Source organism: Hemiscyllium ocellatum, chromosome 14 (genome assembly GCF_020745735.1).
Source record: "Hemiscyllium ocellatum isolate sHemOce1 chromosome 14, sHemOce1.pat.X.cur, whole genome shotgun sequence".
NCBI classification, from domain to species: domain Eukaryota; kingdom Metazoa; phylum Chordata; class Chondrichthyes; order Orectolobiformes; family Hemiscylliidae; genus Hemiscyllium; species Hemiscyllium ocellatum.
Window position 1 is genome coordinate 63,936,051 of NC_083414.1, and position 21,130 is coordinate 63,957,180.

The 21,130-nt window shown below is 43.1% G+C and overlaps 1 protein-coding gene across 1 annotated transcript in view; it reads right to left on the reverse strand.

The window, feature by feature from the left end:
• The window catches only part of LOC132822396 (cullin-associated NEDD8-dissociated protein 1-like), a 41,459-nt gene that overhangs the window by 11,769 nt on the left and 8,560 nt on the right, over window positions 1-21,130 (reverse strand). The window contains exons 4-10 of the mRNA XM_060835745.1: window positions 17,338-17,461; window positions 11,955-12,211; window positions 10,436-10,541; window positions 7,672-7,820; window positions 5,255-5,547; window positions 4,262-4,403; window positions 937-2,442 (exon numbers count right to left, since the gene is read on the reverse strand). Of these exons, the coding sequence (XP_060691728.1) occupies window positions 937-2,442; window positions 4,262-4,403; window positions 5,255-5,547; window positions 7,672-7,820; window positions 10,436-10,541; window positions 11,955-12,211; window positions 17,338-17,461 (2,577 nt within the window). The remainder of the gene's footprint in view (window positions 1-936; window positions 2,443-4,261; window positions 4,404-5,254; window positions 5,548-7,671; window positions 7,821-10,435; window positions 10,542-11,954; window positions 12,212-17,337; window positions 17,462-21,130) is intronic.

Genomic DNA, 21,130 nt, shown 5'->3' on the forward strand with positions numbered 1-21,130 from the left:
AGGGACACACTAGCTTCCAGCAAGTGGCACGGGAGAATTGTCTAAATTTGAACTTTAGATTATCATTTCTCAAAAAACAGAGACGCTGAAGTCCAGTACTGAGGGCATCTTACTTAGGTTAGGGATCAGTTCCTGTCACTCCCTGGCCTGTATGATTCAGCACACCACATGGGCCATTTACCAATCATCATTTCGAACTCAGGTTTATCCATCCTTTCCCCGAATGCCATCCACCCAGAACGTGGGAGAGGCTTTTCAATGTGCAATACCTTGTCTCAGCATTCAAACACAATCTATATAAAACTTGCACTGAGTAGAGAGAACACACAGAGAAACAAACTTGAAAAAAGAAGTGTGCTTGGCTCAATGGGTAATACCTTAGTCTCTGCATCATGAGGTTCTCTGCATTTGAGACACACTCCGATTTGAGCAAAACATCTGGGCTCGAACTCCAGTGCAATTACTAGAGGAGAGCTGCATTGCTCTGGGTGCCAAATTTTGAATAGCTCAAACTGAGCTATAAAAGATCCAAAGACGCAATTTGAGGAAGAGCTGATGGGTTCTTCCTATTGTTCTGGAGTCATTTACAGCTCAGAAAAAAGCTTTTGCTCATCGTGCCCATAGCCAAGTCAAACACACACACTAGATTTGATTCCTGTAGCGTCTGTACTGAAACCACTGACTGTCACACCACAAGCATTAGAAAGAATAAAAACCCAGCACACTATCACAATGTCAGAGAGGTCTTGCAGTGTACAATTGATCACAGTTTACAAACGATGGTACATCAAATGTACTTCATTTGCTGTAAAATAGTGTGCGCCAGCAGGAGAGCAAGAAAAATGCTACATTAATGCAAGGTTTTATTTTAAAAGTCCGTGTTGATGTCAGCGGATTTAACCTGATTGACTACTGTAAGCTCGCTCCCATATTTACCTGATGTGAGCTGTTTTTTCAGTTTGGGCAGCAGGTGACTGGGGTCGATGAGGGTCAATTTCCCCAAACATTCAGCCACCACGTTCCGAGTCCCCTCTTCAGCACATTCGCAGTTCTTGAACAGCAAGGCCCAAATGTCCTGGATGTGAGATTTCAAGCTGTCTGCCGGGGAGGAGCTGATGACTTCTTTTAGTGAGTGCAGTAACAAGTACTGGCGCTTGGGTTGACTGCTGATCTCCTTGAGAATGAAGGGAAGGTACTCACTGAGGTTTCCCACACTGATGTTTCCTAACGCGTAGGAGGCTGCTGACTTGACTTCCTCGCTGGGTGATGAAAATGCTTCAAGGATCACCAGCTTGAGTTCTTTTTGAGCACTCAGATTCATGGTGCGGCCAATCTCACCCAAGGAAAGTAGAGCCAGCAAACGGACCGAGTCTGGTGATTTGGGACTCTTCACATCTTGGACAAATTGGTTCACCACGGTATTAGCATCCTTTGGACACGCTGAGGTAAGTGCGGCTACACATTTAGCCACAGAATAATAGGCCTGTTTGTGCAGAACGACGCCACCGCCTGACTGGGCTGATGAGTAGATCGTTCCTGTCAGCTGCTTCAGAAGCTCCATGTAGCCCATGTTCGGGGCCTTGGATACCACCAAGGCCTGGAAGAAGTCTAAAATGGCATTCAGAGCCCCTCCTTGGAGCAGTGGTGAACGAACTAGGTTGAACAATTCTATCAATATGGACCCACCAATCTTAGACACCGATGATGGATAGACTTTGGCTAGTGATGTCAGGAAAGTAATGGCCATCTGGGAGACGTGCATGTCACTCTCCCCAATCAGGGATGGAAGCTCCTTCAAAACCGATTCAATCATCACTGGTTTAAGGCTGTCACCGTAATTCTTAATCAGGATGTCCAGTGCAGCTAGGGTGCTGAGCTTCAACGCACGCTGGTTCTTCCTAAGAAAGGAAGCCAGGATGGGAACACCCTCACCGAGAATCGGACGCAGGTCAATTTTTAAAGGAGAACTTGCGATCAGAGTCAAGGTTTTGACCGTGGTCAGTCTTGTGATCTCATTTTTTAGTCGTTCAAGGAAAATCTGCAATGTGGGATTCAGGTCAGCACCTAGGCTGTCTCCAAGATTACAGATGATCTGTCCCATGCAGGCTATCGCTCTCTCCTTCACCTCTTGGTCGATGTCAGATGCTTTCAATCTCTTTAAAGTGCTACTGAATAGATCCTTCACATAAGGTTTAGCATCAAATGAACAAGGCTTGCCCAGTGGACGGATGACCTCTATGAGTTGCTGAGTCACGAGCAAGGCCTCAGAAGTGATTTTGTAGAATGGATCACTAATGCAGGCTATTGTTGGTGGCAACAATGTCTTGATATGAGGGTGGAACACTTCTGGGGGATGATTACAAAGGATGACATGGAAAAAGGTCAGTGCATCAATCTTCATGTTTGAGGTACTTGATTTATCAGTGAGAGAGTAAATAATGCCTGTAAAATGAAAAAAAAAGGAAATTATTTATTGTAACAGAACATTCACATTACTTTTAAATAAGCACTTTCCCACAAGTCTACCCCTAATAAAACTCAAATATGTGAAATTTCAGTCTCATGTGCACGGATGAGGTACTTGGAAAAAGGAGTTCCTCACTTCTAGCCATCTATCACCCGATTATAAAGCAATCTTTGATAACTTAATTAGTGCTGCCACCGTTAGTGTTTCTCTGAATGACTGTTCCTCATTCCCAATTTCTTTAATAGGGGAACGAGAAACAAGGTGACATGACTGTAACAATAGAGGTAGGCCTTTCAGGACGCTTTACTTCATACAAAGAAGTGTGGAACACTTCCCCAAAATCTGTCAACTGAAAATTAGAAAATAGAAATGGATGGATTGTTAGGCAAAGTTATTGAAGGTTATAAAACCAAAGTGATGGGATGGCATTAAGATAGAGATCAGCCATGATCTAAATAAGGAGCTGAACAGACTGAAAAGATCACATGGTTGTTGATAACATCTCAGCTTCCAATGTCCCTGCTGGCTCTATATACACTGCACCTGAATTTAAGATTCACTTCCACCCCCAACTCTTGCTTTCTCAAAAATTAAAATTTCCTTGTCTTTGATCCAAATTTAGCCTACGTTTGATTTATGCTTACATGGTATCTTGGTATCACAGGCAACGTCAGCATTTGTCGTCTATTCCCAATTGCCCCTGAACTATGTGGCTCGTGAAAGGACATCAGTGAACAATCTGGATTTCTACAGTACTGAAGACAACTTCGTTATGGAGACTAGTTTTAATTCCAAAATTATCAAATTCCAATCAGCTTCTATCGTGGGATTTGAAGATTTGAGCATTCAGCCTGGACTTCTGATTTACTAGCCCAAAGACATCACATGTACATATTTGTCTCCCCAGTTCAAATTATCCCTAATCCTGCCTCATTTTCTCTTCCATCCTTGGAAAAGTAAGTTTGAACTTCCCAGCGAGTACCACCAGACAGAGAAATTTGTGGCTTATTCTAGCCTCCCTCCCTGCTTGAGCTATACCTAAGCTAATTACAGCATCTGCACTATTTCCCCAAATGAGAGCTGTTAACTCAGCACAGACCAAGGAGAGACTTGCGTTTAACTGCTGAGCAAAGCTCAGGTTCACCCCCAACATATTCAATCATTCATGACAGGGGAATGTTTCTTCCAACATTTTCAAATACACTCACAGAAAATTAGCTTTTTCCAAAGACAAACTGAAAACTATTTTCATGTGAATATATAAAACTGTTGTGGATATAGGTACAAAGTTAAAATAATTAAATATGACAACAGCTCTCTTGCAACTCGACCTATATGTCGTCTGAGGAGGCGGAGCAAGAGTTCTATGTGAGGACGTAGTGTCCGCTGATATTTGATGAATCTGACAGCATTTGTATAGCACTGCCTTCAGGAGATTAAATGAATTGACAGGAGTCTCGATGTACTGGTTTGACAGCATCAGTGGAAGGAGTGCACTAGATGACCAGAATGATATCTTTCATTCTGTGCTGGAGTTCTTGCTTTAGCTTTGATTTGTCAAGTTAGCTATGGAATAATTAAGTCGAAAAGAGGGTGTTGTTAGTCCTACCTTTAATAATAGCCTAAAGGTTAGGACAAATGTTGGCTATGGACTAAGGATAAGTGCGCTGGATGATATGCTTTGCCCATGACAAGTGTTCCAGATAGCAACATGCATTCAATCCTATTTTAGGCCCAAGGTGTTAACTCCATTCCACCACCACTACTACCATTGGCTGCACTCCTCATTCATACCTGGAACTAAGGCTGGTATATGTTCAGACAAGCCTCCAGGTAGGACACTGGCCAATTCAGTGAGGAGATTGAAACACCCTTGTCGAGTCTTCATACTCTTCTCCTTAAGCTGCTTATGCAGAGCTTTCACTATGCTAGGTACCTACATGAAAAAGGGGACACGTAAGGAGGAGAGGGAGGAAAAGGGAGTGGAGGTGCACATAAGTAAGAGTGGAAGTGTTTCAGCAACTTCACATTTTGATGAAATAGAAGCAAGAATGTCCATTCACACTAGGTAATCACACATCACTCCAAGGTAAATTAAAGTTAGCATATGACTATAACAATACTGATACACAACCTCACAAGCAGCTTTGTAGCAAGGGTAATGCATGTTATATTTATTGCAATTCTGAAAATTTCCAAAAGTTTGTTCTATTACTTCTGAATTATCAGAATATAACTCCCAACCCACATTACACTGTGCACGCAATGTACTCCCAACCAGCTGTTACCCTGCCCCGGAAGATACATAAATGATTCTAATCTGCTAGAACCTTATGTGTTACTCATTCCTAATCCATTAGTACAGAGTATGAATGTCATTGCTATTAGATGAACTTACTCATTCTCATTACTTGGATGCTAACCAACTGCTCAGCCAGATCTAATCCATGGGTGTGCTATCTTACAAACATTTCTGCCTGCATTATGGCCTTTGGCATAAACTACCAATGTTTTTACCAAGTTTATAACACGGACTGCCTGTTATTACCACAAATGCCAATCAATCTTAGGCTCATATTACCATTTTGGTGACTACTTAAGGCCAGCCAGTCACTGCTAAGCTTGCGATCTCAACAAAGGAAAGACCACTTTGTGTGACCCCAAGACTGGAATGAAAGGAGGAGTATGGGTAATAGCCCCTGCATGGATATTTTATAAATGACAAACCTGGTTAGGGAAGGGAGGGGAAACTGGTGAAAATAATACCAACCAGTTGAAGATACTCACTTGATGCTGAAGCATCATTAGGGGCATGTCTCCTTGTCCCAGGGCATCTGTAGTTTGCAACCAGCTCTGGACTGGTTTGGTCTGCTTCAGAAGAGACACATATGCATGAAAAATGTCAGCCTTCACATTCTCCTCTCGCTCCTTGAATCGACTGATGAGGGCCGGCGAGACAGTCTTGTAAAACTCCTGCAGCATCTCGTGCCTGGTGCTCACAATGGCATCCAAACACTTGGTGGAAGCTCGGCGAACTTTCCAGCTCATGTCATCATCATCGGTGTACTCCTCTTCACTGTCTGGGGTGAGCACAAGATACACAATGAGATCTACGGTCTACAAAACCTCCTCCTACAACACCCTGCTACACCACACTTCCTTAATTACTGGCATGGGTAACTGCAAACATATCACCTCTGCTCAAAAAAGAGGGAGGAAGTAGCAAAAGAAAAGTACGAAATCTCAGCCCATTTAGCCTACCATCTGTTGTTGGTTGCATGCTGGATTCCATCATTAACTAATGGTAGGTGAGTGATATAGTGGTCACAGTAAGTCTTATACCCTAAGGCCCATGTCTGGAGAGCTTAAGGGCCCAGTCCTGTTCCCCAAAAGGTACTGATCCCTTCCTAAGGTGTAAGATCATGGGCTCAATTAACTTTGGATATCTCAAAGTGTCATTTGTTCATACCAACTAGGGAAACCAAGCACATCACAGCAAATCCCAATCCTTCCTTTGAAAGACTGCCACACAGGCGTACTTCAAGCTGGGTTAGCTGTTAGGATTGTTAATCCTGGTTTATTTTCCTTCCCTCAGCCAGGAAATCATAACTAGGTTAGCCAACTAGTTTTAGATTAGGCCTTCTTTTTAGCAATTCGCTCCGTTAACCTTTTCAACCAATCATCAGAGAAGCAGACAGTACTAATATCTGCAGTTAGTGCAAGTCTTATCACTACTCTCTTCTCTTTCATTAATGGTACATTTCCAGTCATAAAGTCACAGAGATGCACAACACAGAAACAGACCAACTTGTCCATGTTGACCATAGAGTCAGATGTACAGCATGGAAACAGACCCTTCAGTCCAACCTGTCCATGCTGACCAGATATCCCAACCCAATCTAGTCCCACCTACCAGCACCTGGCCCATATCCCTCCAGACCCTTCCTATTCATATACCCATCCAAATGCCTCCTAAATGTTGCAAATTGTACCAGCCTCCACCACTTCCTCTGGCAGCTCATTCCATACATGTACAACCCTCTGCGCGAAAACGTTGCCCCTTAGGTCTCTTTTATATCTTTCACCTCTCATCCTAAATCTATGCCCTCTAGTTCTGGACTCCCTGACCCCAGGGAAAAGACTGTGCCTATTTACCCTATCCATGTCCCTCATAATTTTGTAAACCTCTATAAGGTCACCCCTCAGCCTCCGACGCTCCAGGGAAAACAGCCCCAGCCTGTTCAGCCTCTCCCTGTAGCTCAAATCCTCCAACCCTGGCAACGTCCTTGTAAATCTTTTCTGAACCCTTTCAAGTATCACAACATCTTTCCAATAGGAAGGAGACCAGAATTTCACACAATATTCCAACAGTGACCTAACCAATGTCCTGTACAGCCGCAACATGACCTCCCAACTCCTGTATTCAATACTCTGACCAATAAAGGAAAGCATACCAAACACCGCCTTCACTATCCTATCTACCTGTGACTCCACTTTCAAGGAGCTATGAACCTTCACTCCAAGGTCTCTTTGTTCAGCAACACTCCCTAGGACCTTATACACTTAATGCTAAGTCCTGCTAAGATTTGCTTTCCCTAAATGCAATATCTCGCATTTATCGGAATTAAACGCCTTACTGAAGTCCACTTAGATCACATCTACTGCTCTGCCATAAATCTTCTTTGTTACTTCTTCGAAAAACTCTATCAAGTTTGTGAGACATGATTTCCCACGCACAAAGCCATGTTAACCAGATATCCTAAATTAATCTAGTCCCATTTGCCAGCACTTGACCCATATCTCTCTAAACTCTTCCTATTTATATACCCATCTAGATGCTTTTTAAACGTTATAATTGTACAAGCCTCCAACCACTTCCTCTGGCACCTCATTCTATACACGCACCATCCTCTGCATGAAAAAGTTGTCCCTTGGATCCTTTTAAATCTTTCCCCTCTCACCCTGAACCTATGCCCTCTAGTTCTGGACTCCCCCACCCCAGGGAAAAGACTGTCTATTTACCCTATCCATGCCCCTCAAGATTTTCTAAACCACTATAAAAGGTCACCCCTCAACCTCCGACGCTTCAGGGAAAACAGCCCCAGTCTATTCAACTTCTCCCGAGGGCTCAAACCCCCCAAACCTGCAAGTATATTTATCGCTGCAAGTTACAAAAAGCATGTCCAACACTTCAAAGCACTGACCTTGATCCTCCTCTTCATCGGTTTTGTCTGTTTCCATGGCGTCTTCATCATCCTCATCTTGGTCATAGTTGTAATTTGGATCATATGTGATATATTTGAGGCACAGACCAATCATAGCAGGTATGTGAAGGGACATCTCCTTTGGACATCTTTAGAGTGAACACAAAAATTTAAACAACTAATTTTCACCAAATACAAAGAATAGGACTGGCACAGCACTGCTGGACTGAGATTTAATCGTGCTCCCTGTTGACACTAGCATAGTTTATTGTACAATGCCCAGTACATCCTATATCAGAATCCACCAGAGTTCAAAGTCAGGAGGTCAGAATTGATGACAGCAAGTTTTGACTGCTCAATATCAAGGCAACGTAAATTGAACATTAAACTGATGGTCAAGCCATAAAGAGAGGAGCAGACGATCCCACACCTAACAGCTCATTAAAGTGAAGTCATCTCACAATGTGATTCATGCAACTCATGAATGTTTAAATTTTATAGAGTTGAGTTACCAAGAGTAACATCAGACTTGAAAGGTAAATTGTTTTTATTTCCACAGATGCTGCCAGACCTACTGAGATTCTCCAGCACTCTCTTCTTTCAGATCTCAAGAATCCACAGCTTGTATGTTCAAAACTTATGTTAGTAATTCCTCAGGTGAGGTGGTAGCTGGCTACCAGAATTAATAGAGGGCAAAACATAGGAAAGTGCCAGTTGACTGATATAATAGATGTCAACATTTAATCTCCCATTGAGGTGAGCAGAACAAATCACATTTACACACCTTGTTTCCATAACCCTTCAATCATCTATCCAACAGGCCTGACGTAGGGACCTCCTGAAAACCTTGCCCCTTTTACACACTTTCCACTGAGCATCAACTCTCTCAGGATGGAACTGAAAATCACGAGGATGAAAAACACGGAACCGATATCGCCCATTTTACGCCAGTACCCAAAGTCAAAACTACTGCGTGCAGAAATTTTACCTGCTTCATTATGCATTTGTTGCATTTATTATATTCTGACTAATCGGCCTTGCCACTTGAAATTCTGAAGTGAAACCCGTTTGCTTCGATGGTCATCCTTCCATGATTTTTTAAACAATTCCAATAACTTGCCCATAATTTGCACTGTTCTAACAAAGAAAGACTCAAAATTTCCAAATCTGACTGCAGCAAATTTGTGAATTGCACCTGGTCTAAAATCTCATCCTCAAAACAAGAGAATTCCATTATAACAATGAGCATCGTGCCTTGTCGTATCTGTAAACAGGCAGAGAGATGGGAATTCCAAGCTTCACTGAATGCCGAATGGATGAACATTTCCATGGGACAAACTGGATACTCAAATTTCCTGGGACAATGTTCAGGAAAAGCACAGGATCTCTGGGAAAGTAATAATGTTTTCACGGCCACAGATGTGCATGCATGCATTCGGCCTGGAGTGCCCCAAACCACCAGCTGCTGAGCACTCTTCAAACATATCAATGGGCAAATCTGCACACCTTTGCTGTATTGCTGCCCCAGGGAGAAATCCACTGAAATAGACAAGAGAACTATCCAAACACATTTCTTCACACTCTCTGCCCCAAGATTTCCATGTCAATCTCCCCATTATCAAACAAATTGACATTGTTTCTTCAGTCTATGCTTTTAGATTTATTTTGGGGGTGGGGAAACAGAAAAGAAGTGGGGTTTCAGTTGATTGTACTTCTTATTGTTCACTGCACAATCCAAGATGTTACAAGACTGGAAGCTTGCCAAGTGGAGAAGAGCTGTAGTATGGAAATGGATCATGATGGAACAAGTTCAGGGGACTAATACAAATTCCTACAAGTATCAGAAAGGGGAAACAAAGCAACAGAATGAAACAATTGTTGTGGTTCTGTTCGCCGAGCTGGAAGTTTTTGCTGCAAACGTTTCGTTCCCTGGCTAGGGAACATCATCAGTGCTATTGGAGCCTCCTGTGAAGCTTCACAGGAGGCTCCATTAGCACTGATGATGTTCCCTAGCCAGGGAACGAAACGTTTGCAGCAAAAACTTCCAGCTCGGCGAACAGAACCACAACAACGGACACCCGAGCTACAAATCTTCAACCAGACTTTAGAATGAAACAATGTGATAATGTAGAATTTTGGCAGTAAAGGTTATAGAATCAGAATAGTCATCATGGGGCAGCATGGTAGTTCAGTGGGCAGCACTGCTGCCTTCACAGCGCCAGGGTCCTGGGTTCAATTACACCCTCGGTCTGGAGGGTCAGTGTGGACTCAATGGGCCGACTGGCCTGCTTCCACACCATAGGGATTCTACATTACCCTTGGCAGCAAAGACAGAGGTCATAGAGGAAAGCAAACAAATCAACAGTTGTTCAACACACGGACCATTTCAGAACAATTGCAATGTTACCCTATTATGAAGCACCAAATTTTAAGTTCATAAAGGTTTCAGTGATCAACTACCTGTGTTCATTTTAAGATCCTATGCCAATATGGGCCATGGTCAGTTTCATAGCACAGTATGTCTGTTGTAGTGCGCAAGTCCTCCTCCCCTCACCCAATAAGATTTGGAACAAAGGGAGGAAAGATGCAGAAGCAAGTGAGAACTTAGAAACCAAAATGCAGGGTTGTTGCAAGGTGCTCAAGTACAGAACAACACTGATTTAAGAGCAGGTCATTTAGCAGAACCAGGTACATCAATCCAAAGGGAGTTGAGAAAGGAGAAGGGAGGGAATGGAAGCCTCATAAACAACAGACAGGGGCATACCTTCTCACAAAGGATTCAAATGCCTGGAAGCAGTACTCCCGCAGCTCATCATCATCCACATTGCAGTATTTTACAACCAGGGGAATAATCTTCTCCAAATGTTCTCCTGAAAGACAACACAGTATTTTCTGTTAGAAGTCAATAGAGGTCAACTGGAAAGGAGGAAAATACTTCCAGCTATTTTGACATTGGTCATCTCTGGGGCCTACGTCCAGCATCAGTACTATTCCTATCCATGATCAAAACAATTTTGATTCATAACTATCCTCCTTACTCAAAAGAGACCCATTGGCCCAGATCATGTGGTTCCAATGGCAGTAAATGTTTGCTACTATCAAAGACCATAACAGAGTCAAGCCGCTCACCATCCTGACTTGGAAGTGTTTCACTGTCCGGTGGGTCAAAATCCTGGAATTCCCTCCCTAATGGCATTGTGGGTCAACCCACAGCAGGTGAATTGCAGTGGTTCAAGAAGGCAGCTCACCACCAACTTCTCAGGGCAACTCAGTACAGGCATTAAATGCTGGCTAGCCAGTGGCAGCCGCATTCTACAGAGGAATTAAAAAATCCACAATTTCCCAACTACCAGCTTGCATCTAAATGCCAAAGTTGCATTTACACTAACGGAGCTCCATGGTCAGCCCACACACTGATAGTCAAGATGTACACATTTTTGTGAAGCAATCAAGTTACAGTTAGACAGAACCAGGATGCTGATCAGCCATGCTCTAATGGAATGGTTCAACAGGTTGAATGGCTTACTTGTATTCTTACATTCTTAGAGGCAGCATGGGGTTAGCAGCAGAATAGGGCTCTCTTGAACTTGTCCCAATCACTCCCAAGGCTGTACAACAGAAAAATCATCTCTACACAGTTTCCAACAGTCCCAGGTCAGGTTCGGTGCACGCACAATAAACCGCCGCCTCCTTTTTTCTCCCTTCACCAAACAGCCTCAATGGAGGCACATAAAATATAAACAAAATATGCAGAAGTCGGCGCAAGCAGGCAGCATTTGTGCAGTGAGGAACAGAATTATTGCTTCATTCCATACAGCAAGTCACCAACCTGAATTGTCAGCTCTGCTTCTCTCTCTCCCCACACAAGTCACTTGATGTCCAGGGTACATCCACCATTTTCTAGTTTTATTTCAGATTTCCAGCATCTGCAGTGTTCTGCTTTAGGTACAGCATCTGTGAGCAAGTGTAAAGCTTGCTCTCCGCTATTCTAGTACATTTTCAGTTAAGTCAATCCATGATGTAATCATTCTGTCCATTTGGATGACATTTAGGAAACACAGCAACATAGGAGCAAGAACAGGCCATTCAGCTCCTTGAATCTTCTCTGCCATTTTAGATCATGATTCATTATCTACCTCAAAGCCACACTATTCTATACTTGACAGCACATCACTTTTGCTGGCAGGAATGCAACCACTATTTTACTTTCATTCAAAAGTGTCAAACAACAGCTCTTCAATTTGCTGAAATAACAGAGGAAAGATTTAAAATCAGTTACTCACCAACTCTGTGTCCTGCCTGCCGGCTGATGGCGCCAGTGCATTGGATGTAAGTTCTGGTCATAGACGTAGATTCATTCTTTGACAATTCAACCAGGAGGTGATCCATTAGCTCAGAAAAGAGACACGTGCTGCAGCTCATGACCAGATGACCCAGAGCAATGATGGCTCTCTTACGAACAGCCAGCCTTGGACTAGACAGCTGAGGCAGCAGGCAGGTCAGGATTGAGGAGTGAAATGTGATCAGAGTCCCACCCAACCTGCAATGGGAAATGTGAAGGGACATTCAGAATGCACAATCACCAGAGTTATCAGGATAGTCACCACATCTATTTAAAAAAGTTCCCTCTGCCATACCCACAAAAGATTTGATACCAAAACTCTTTGCATTTCCAACTTCCTCACCTACCATCTTAGTGATACCTAAGGAAGGCATCATGCAGCCAGTCATCCTGCGTGCTAACCTGCTTTAAATCGGCAGAAAGCAATCTTCCATCAACATCAGCCCTGCCTGATCCTACTGATGAAAGGTCAGTATTACCTTGAATAGGTATCTATTCTAGTGAACTGGTTTATATATATTTCCACACCCCAGAAAGCCATTTAGTCCCTACACCTGTGCCAGCTTATTAAAACAACTATCCCATTAGTCCCACTCACCTACACTTGCACCATAGCACCACAATTTTATCCTCCTTTCCAAAAATAGACCCAATTTACTTTGGACAAATTTCATTTAATCTGCTTACAGCATCCTTTCAGGCAATGCACTTTAAATAATTTGTTGACTGACTTTTACCAGCCCTTCCCACTCAACATTTCCTTTCTTCCACCTTAACCTTCCCTCAAAACTAAGGAGGGGAGGCTAACTCAACATCTATCCTGCAAATGAACATGCTATACTAATATTAAGTACGCTGGAGTTTTAATATTGTGCTTTCTGTGTATGCTGGGCTTAGCCTAGCTCCATAACATCTCAAAGACGATGTGCTGCATAGTCAGCTATTACCTGCCACCTCAGACCGACATTGTGGTATCACACCCACCCCAGAAGTTTAAGGAGTGTACAGCCTGTCATTCTAGAGAGTACTGAGGAGGGAGGCACGACTGAAGTTACCATCTTTTCGATGAGATGGTACACCAAAACCCAGTCTGCTTTCATAGTGAATGTAAGGGACATCTTGGCACCATTTTCAGAGCAAAAAGGTTCACCCCAATGCAGGTGAATTATAGAGTGTAGAAGAAAGACACTGCTTCTACCCTAATCAACACTTACTCTCAACTATCATTAGTCCCCTTCATGTTTGTGTACCTTTGCTATGTGCAAAGTGGCCATCAGATTTTCAGTATTACAAGTGATTGCAACATAGGAACAGGAATAGGCTATTCAGCCCCCACCATTCAACATCATCATGGCTGATGTGTGGCCCATTTCAATGTGCCTACCTTGGACCCATATCCCTTGTACAATAAAACTGGTCTCAGATTTAAATTTAACAACTTAATTAGCATCAACCACTTATTAAGGAACAGAGAGTTCCAAACATCTATTACTGTCTGTAGAACTGATTTCTAACATCCCTCAAGTGCCTGGCCCTAATTCTCAGACTCTGTACCCTGGATAGGACAGTTTATCCTTATCTACCCGGTCATTCCCTATTACTATCCCAAAGACCTTGATTAGATCACCCCCGAGACTTAATCTGTTTGACTGTTCTTCATATCTTTATCCCTGAAGTCCAGGTATCATTCTTTAAGCCTGTGTTGAACTCTCTCAAGGGCCAAGCATCCTTCCTAAGCTATAGTGCCCAGATCTGTTCACAGTACTCTAAGTGGGGTCTAACTAGGGTTTTGTACAACTGCAGCATAATGCCTCCCTCCCAACACTCCAGACCTTTAGATATGAAGGCTAGCATTCCATTAGCCTTCTTGATTATTTTCTGTACCTGTTTGTGGCATTTTAAAATCCTGAACGCCCAAACTTTCGTGGGGCATCCACCTTTGCCTACTAAATTTAAAAATCCAGTCTTGTCCTTTCTCGGTCCGACATGATAACCTCACTTGCTTATATTAAAATTAATCTGCTACAACTTTGCCCATTCACTCCATCTATCAATATCCGGTTATAATGTTATGCCATCGTCACCACGGCCTACAATACAATGCAAATTGGTGTTGGCAGCAAATTTGAATACGGTACTTGACTTAAGCCATTATCCAAGTCATTAAAATATTACAAATAAGTGAGGCCCCAACACAGATCCTTGTGGGAAATCCCTACTGATGCCCTGCCACTTTGAGTACATACATATTAACCCAATTATTTCCTGCCACTCAACCAATTTTCAATCCAAATTAATTTGCCCTCAATTCCGATGGCTTCCGCTTTAGCTAACTTTTTTGTGTGGGACTTTATGAAAACCCTTCTCGCAGATTGTCTCTGTGCTTGGGAGTCAGTCATTCTCAAGCTATGAAACGGAGCACTATGAATTAAGTCCTTCTTTTCGCATCCTCACATAATATAGCGCAGTGCATCCCAAAAGGTTTCCTTCTGTGACCTTATTTTAAGGCATCAAAATGGTCAACCCCTCAGTGGGGGCTGAGCCCACAAGAGAGCTGCATAGATGTTCTAACTTGGTCAGAACTCCACGGTGGCCACTACTGCCTCAGCTTGCAACCCCAAAATTTCAGTTCACAACCACACTCAGAGTTCCAACACCAACTCTAGGAAGGCCTGATCTATGCACAGCAATAATGGCAGGAGCAGGCACCAAACTTTAGAGGGAAATCAGCTATGGGTGTGCGTTTGGGGAAGTGTAGGCAAGAGATACAAGTGTAAAAAGAAGTGGGCTAACTGGGAGAGGATTAAAAGAACAGGGATTTGTGCTTCCCTACTCATTCATCCAATCATGAACTTGCTTTTCACTACAGTGACTTCTAAATTTGTTAAAACTAAGGAGAGAAACAGAACTACACAGAGATTAGGGGATGCTGGATTATTGAACCATTTCGGCTTTTAACAATGCCCTTCTGGAAAGGGAACCTAAAATCCCCTACCTGATCTGATCAACAAGTGCCTACAGAGTCTCGGTGAGTGATTTACCGGTCATGTGCTAAAAAGATGTGCAGTGAGCAAATCAGAAGGTAAAACTTAGTGTCATGAGAAGATGCTGGCATCAACTTCTCAGGGTAAACTTGCCAAACTGACTCAATTTTTGAGAATAAATAAAAGCAGCCCTGCACTTACCGCCATTTTTCTTAGCACCAGCCAGTATGGAAAACTTAGACCTCTCCTGGGAGTGTGACCCAGACCACTGACTCTCAGAAGACAACTGGAAGAAGCCTTAACACGGACCCTCATGACATTTACCTGCAGTAGGGAGACCTCAGACTCCATTACTACACAGACTTAACTCAGCATAAACATACCAGAAATTCATCTGATCAAGGCAGAACTAGGGTCAAAAGGCCAAGCTCTTACATAAACACTGGCCCCTCTGTAACCACAAGTCAGGCTTGAACGAATAATCATGTAGCCCTTGGATACAGTCGCTTGCAGTTGTAGGCTGGACTAGAAATCTGCACAAATCTCAGCTACACCCGTGTCCCCACCGTAGCGTGTGGATACCACACTGATGAGGCATTTGCTACTAAGTAGACTGTAGGATATGCTCATATATAGTGTTCTGGGGCTCACTGGAGCACAGTCTTTGTGATCTTCTGCTATAGTTGATACTGATGAAAACCGACTTCACTAACAATGCACAAACATACAGCGGGGAGGGGGGAAAAGAGAGAGAGGGAGGGGTGTTGGGGGGGGGGTGCTGCGTGCGCTTATGGTTCAGTACTAGTGAATTTCCTTTTGAGCGAGGAGACCTGGGGTTTAAATTCCATCTGCTCCAGTGGTGTGTGTCATTACACATCTGAATAGGTTGATTAAAAAGCTAATCAGTGCATGCATAGGCTTGAGTCATGCTTCCAGTTGTGTGTCCAAGAGGGCTCTGCACAAATGCAGCAGAAAAGTGAATCATTATTGTAACATTTATGCAGATGTATTATGCATTTCAGCATCAGGAATACAGACCAACTAAACACTCATAAAAAAACAAAGTCATCCTCTTGGGCCTTAAACTTTTGTTGCTACCCTGACCATGATCCAAGGATTAACCAGATTGATTGCAATTTTGACATCCTATTTAACCAAGCAGAGCATGCAACTTCAAATGCTCACCAGCCCCAAAACTGCCTACTTCCACCTCAGTTAAATTACTCACTTCCATTCCTGACTCCACCCAAATCCTGCTGAAGCTCCACGTTTTCCCCCTATCACCACCAAAGCTCTTTCTCTACCTTCTCGCCTTTCAGTGATGTCTTAAAACCTATCACTTTGACAAAACCTTTGGGCTATTTGTGCTAGTGCCTCCTTCTTTGGCTCACTGCCAATTTTTTTTATTATTGATTTTCTAAGTATTTGGGGTGCTTGTGTGTCAACATTTCTGTGAAGCTTTGTCTAATATCAACGAACAGAGAATTTAACCCCAGGATCTCATTCATAAGAATATTATCCCTGTTTGTACCATAAAATAAATTACTCCTAATAATACTACCCTTGTGCTGCACTCCAGGATGTGATTAGATTAGATTAGATTACTTACAGTATGGAAACAGGCCCTTCGGCCCAACAAGTCCACACCGACCCGCCGAAGCGCAACCCACCCATACCCCTACATTTACCCCTTACCGAACACTACGGGCAATTTAGCATGGCCAATTCACCTGACCCGCACATCTTTGGACTGTGGGAGGAAACCGGAGCATCCGGAGGAAACCCACACAGACACGGGGAGAATGTGCAAACTCCACACAGTCAGTTGCCTGAGGTGGGAATTGAACCCAGGTCTCTGGCGCTGTGAGGCAGCAGTGCTAACCACTGTATTACAGGTACACAATCCTTTATCCGAAACACTCAGGGCCAGCTGATTTTCAGAATTCGGAATAGTGACAGTTCGATGGTGAAATTTTTAAAAATCTTACTGAACAGCAGACTCACTGTGAGTAATGGGTCCTGAGATAGAACAGAGGCCTGCCAGTGCTGGCCCTCGCCAGCAGCCCCAACATCGTATTGAGTGACACGCTACAAATGGATGTGGAGTTGGGTTAACTGTTTGCATGCCAAACAATCTTGTTAAATGAGAAAAACTTCAAAATCAGAAGGGTTTTTTTGTGGAGCTTTTTGGATAAAGGGCTGTCTTCTTGTACTTAGAACAATAGTACCAATGTGTGGACACAGTTTTCCATATAACATCATGCCTGCATATGAATATAGCACAGTTGATTCTCCTTTGCTGTTAAGGAGACTTGGACTTGATCATACCCTGCAGTTTACCTGCTTAGCATATCAGACAATATATCCAGGGCCTCCAGCTGGACAGAAACATCCTCTTGTTTTGCAATAGCACTCGTCAGACGTCCAGTAATCTTCTTGCACACATTAGCCGACAGGGCCAAGCCTAGGACAATAGCAAATGTTTATAGTAATTACAGATATTACGTGTTTATTTATTTTGGCACTAATGAGATCTTTACTAAATTTTATATTTCGTTCTCCCTGATCAACAAAAGGTCCAGAGGAGGTAAGAGGTTTATTTTTAGTCACATTAAGATTTTTATGCTTAAAATCTCCCATTTCTCAGCAAAAAAAAGGTTAAAAAGGCGAGGATTCTCATCCAGTGATCCTGAACTGTCCAAGCCACAATTATCCTGAATCTTTAGTCAACCTAATTTAAATATTCTCAGAACTCTTAGCATACTTAGGCTGCTGCAAAAGCCTCGATTGGCAATGTACAGTCACCCTTTGTCTGTACTGTAGTCAGCCTCAAATATGAGCCTTTAGCCATATCACTTGGCAAAAAGCCTTCCTGCAGTGGTCTCCAACCTTTTTAAGCACAAGACCACTTTTTGAATACAAGCACAAGGCAGGATTTATCCCTAAGAAAATACTCACAAGAATTGTTTAAGTTGTGTTATGTAAATCTAAAACCAAGTGTCATAAGTTATTCACGTTGTACTTTGCTCAAATGTAAGTGTGATACCTTGTGACTGCACCTTAGTTACTAGTGCCCTGAAGTTGGATTGTGGTTTGAGATGCTAGATACCATTCATCAAAGGGGGCTCTGTGAAGCAGGTGTGATATTTGGATATCTTCATCTGTAGTTTGGAAAACACTTCTCACAGAGTTATGTGAATCCAAGTAAATTTTCACTGAAAGCACAGAATGACAGAAGCGGGTATTTGTCTCTGTTGGAGTCCCCAATAATCGCTGTTCTTTGATCTGGCTTTCGGCTGAATACAGCTTTGTGTAGTATTTATATTCATGTTACTCTACTGATCTGTAACACATGAAGGAACTGGTAGGCCAACCCACCAATGACTACTGCAAGGAATGGATTGGCGACAAATATGATATGTTTCATCCTGAGATCATCTGTTAAATTCCACTGCCAACCTCCTCAGCTGCCCACAGGTGGTTTTGGGCAGAACAACTTTTCTTTTTGATTATTTCCCCAATATTTTCTTGAGACTCAGGAAGTGTTGCAATGTTTTATGCACAACTGGAAGGACCATCGACCCAGCTTAAATGTGAATGTATGCACATCACTGACCACATGTGCCAAGTCTCTGTCCTCTCCCTGCTCAGTTTCAACATTACATCTGTAAGGAGCCTGATGTCAAGCAATCACACAAAATTGAGACTGTTCAGGCATTATATCCAAAATTCTCTGCAAGATCTTCCTTCAACTTAACCAACTCATCAGCATGGAGGATTAGTTCAGCATCAAGTTGGTCCATAGCCAAGCTGTACAAGGTTATGGGTCAACTGATGGGAAATGAAATTAAGGAAGTCAGATGGTTGCTTCTGACCACCACAAAAATACTGGGCAGAAGGCTTTGTTCTTCTGTGCCATAGACCTCTGACGGTCTTTTTTAAATTCACTCCACGTGACATAGAATTTGTTGGCTGGCCAGCATTTATTGCTCATCCTATCTGCCCCCGAGAAGGTGGTGGCGAGCTGCCTTCTTGAACAGAGTTAAAAATCACAACACCAGGTTATAGTCCAACAGGTTTAACTGGAAGCACTAGCTTTCAGAGCGCATCAATCACCTGATGAAGGAGCAGCGCGCCGAAAGCTGGTGCTTCCAATTAAACCTGGTGGTGTGATTTTTTTAAACTTTGAACACCCCAGTCCAACACAGGCATCTCCAATGCTTGAACAGATGTTGACCCACAATACCATTGGGGAGGGCATTCCAGGATTTTGACCCAGTGATATTGAAGGAACAGCGAAATATTTCCAAGTCAGGATGAGGAGTGGCTCAGAGTGGAACTTGCAGGCAGCAACTTATCTTCATCCTTCTAAGTGGAAATGGTCAGTTTTCAATGTGCTATCTAAGGAGCCTTGGTGAATTTCTGCAGTGCACCTTGTAGATGATACACCCCACTATGACGGAGCATTGTGGAGGGAGTGAATGATATGGATGTGGTGCCACTCAAAGCTTCAAACAAAGCAGCCTCTCGAGTGTTGTTGGAGCTGCTCCCATCCAAGCAAGTGGGGAGTATTTCATCATACTTCTGACTTGTGCCTTTTGGATGGTGAACAGGCTTTGGGGAGTTAGGAAGTGAATTGTTCACCATAGTATTCCTAGCCTCAGATCTGCTCTTGGAGCCACTATGTTTATGTGGCAAGTCCGGCCAGGTTTTGGTTAATGGCAACCCAAGATGTTGATAAGGGGAAGGATTTAATGGCAAAAACATTGACTGTCAAGGTGTAGTGGCTAAATTGGCTCTTATTGGCTTTTGCATGGCACAAATGTTACTTGCCACTTGTCAGCCTAAGCCTGACTCTGTTGCATTTATAGACAATAGGTGCAGGAGTAGGCCAATCAGCCCTTCAAGCCAGCACCACCATTCATTATGATCATGGTTGATCATCCACAATCAGTATCCTGTTCCTGCCTTATCCCCATAATCCTTGATTCCACTATCCTTAAGAGCTCTATCCAACTCTTTATTGAACGAATCCAGAGACTTGACCTCCACAGCCTTCTGGGGCAGAGCATTCCACACACTCACCATTCTCTGGGTGAAGAGGTTTCTCCTCAACTCTGGCCTAAGTGGTCTACTCCTTTTTTTTAAAACTGTGTTCTCTGACTCTGGACTCACCCATCAGTGGAAATATGCTTCCTGCCTCCAAAGTGTCCAATCCTTTAATAATCTTATATGTCTCAATCAGATCCCCTCTCATCTGTCTAAACTCAAGGGTATACAAGCCTAGTCGCTCCAATCTTTCAACATAGGATAGTCCCGTCATTCCGGGAATTGACCTCGTGAACCTACACTGCACTCCCTCAAAAACCAGAATGTCCTTCCTCAAATCTGGAGACCAAAACTGCACACAATACTCCAGGTGTGGCTCACCAGGGCCCTGTACAGCTGCAGAAAAACCTCTTTGCTGCTATACTCAGTTCCTTTTGTTCTGAAGGCCAGCATGCCATGAGCTTCCTTCACTGCCTGCTGTACCTGCATGCTTGCTTTCATTGACTGATGTACAAGAACACCTAGATCTTCTTGTACTTCCCCATTACTAGCTTGAGTCCATTTAGACAGTAATCTGCCTTCCTGTTCTTGCCACCAAAGTGGATAACTACACATTTATCCACATTAAACTGCATCTGCTATGCATCCAGTCAGTCACCTGGCCTGTCCAAGTTATCCTGTATTCTCAAACTCCTCCTTACATTTCACCCTGCCACCCAGCTTTGTGTCATCAGCAAATTTGCTAATATTACTTTTAATACCTTCATCTATATCATTAATATATATTGTAAACAGCTGTGGTCTCAGCACTGAACTTTGTGCTATCCCACTGGTCACCGCCTGCCATTCTGAAAGGAACCGTTTATCACTAGTCTTTGCTTCCTGTCAGTCAGTCAATTTTCAATCCAGGTCAATACCTTGCCCCCAGTACCATGTACATAGATTGTTTCAGGATCTGAGGAGTGCCAATTGGTGAACGTTGTTCACCAATGATTGGACATCCTCACTTCTGACCTTATGATGGAGGAAGGTCATTGACGAAGCAGCTGAAAATGGTTGGGCCTAGGACATATCCCTGAGGAAC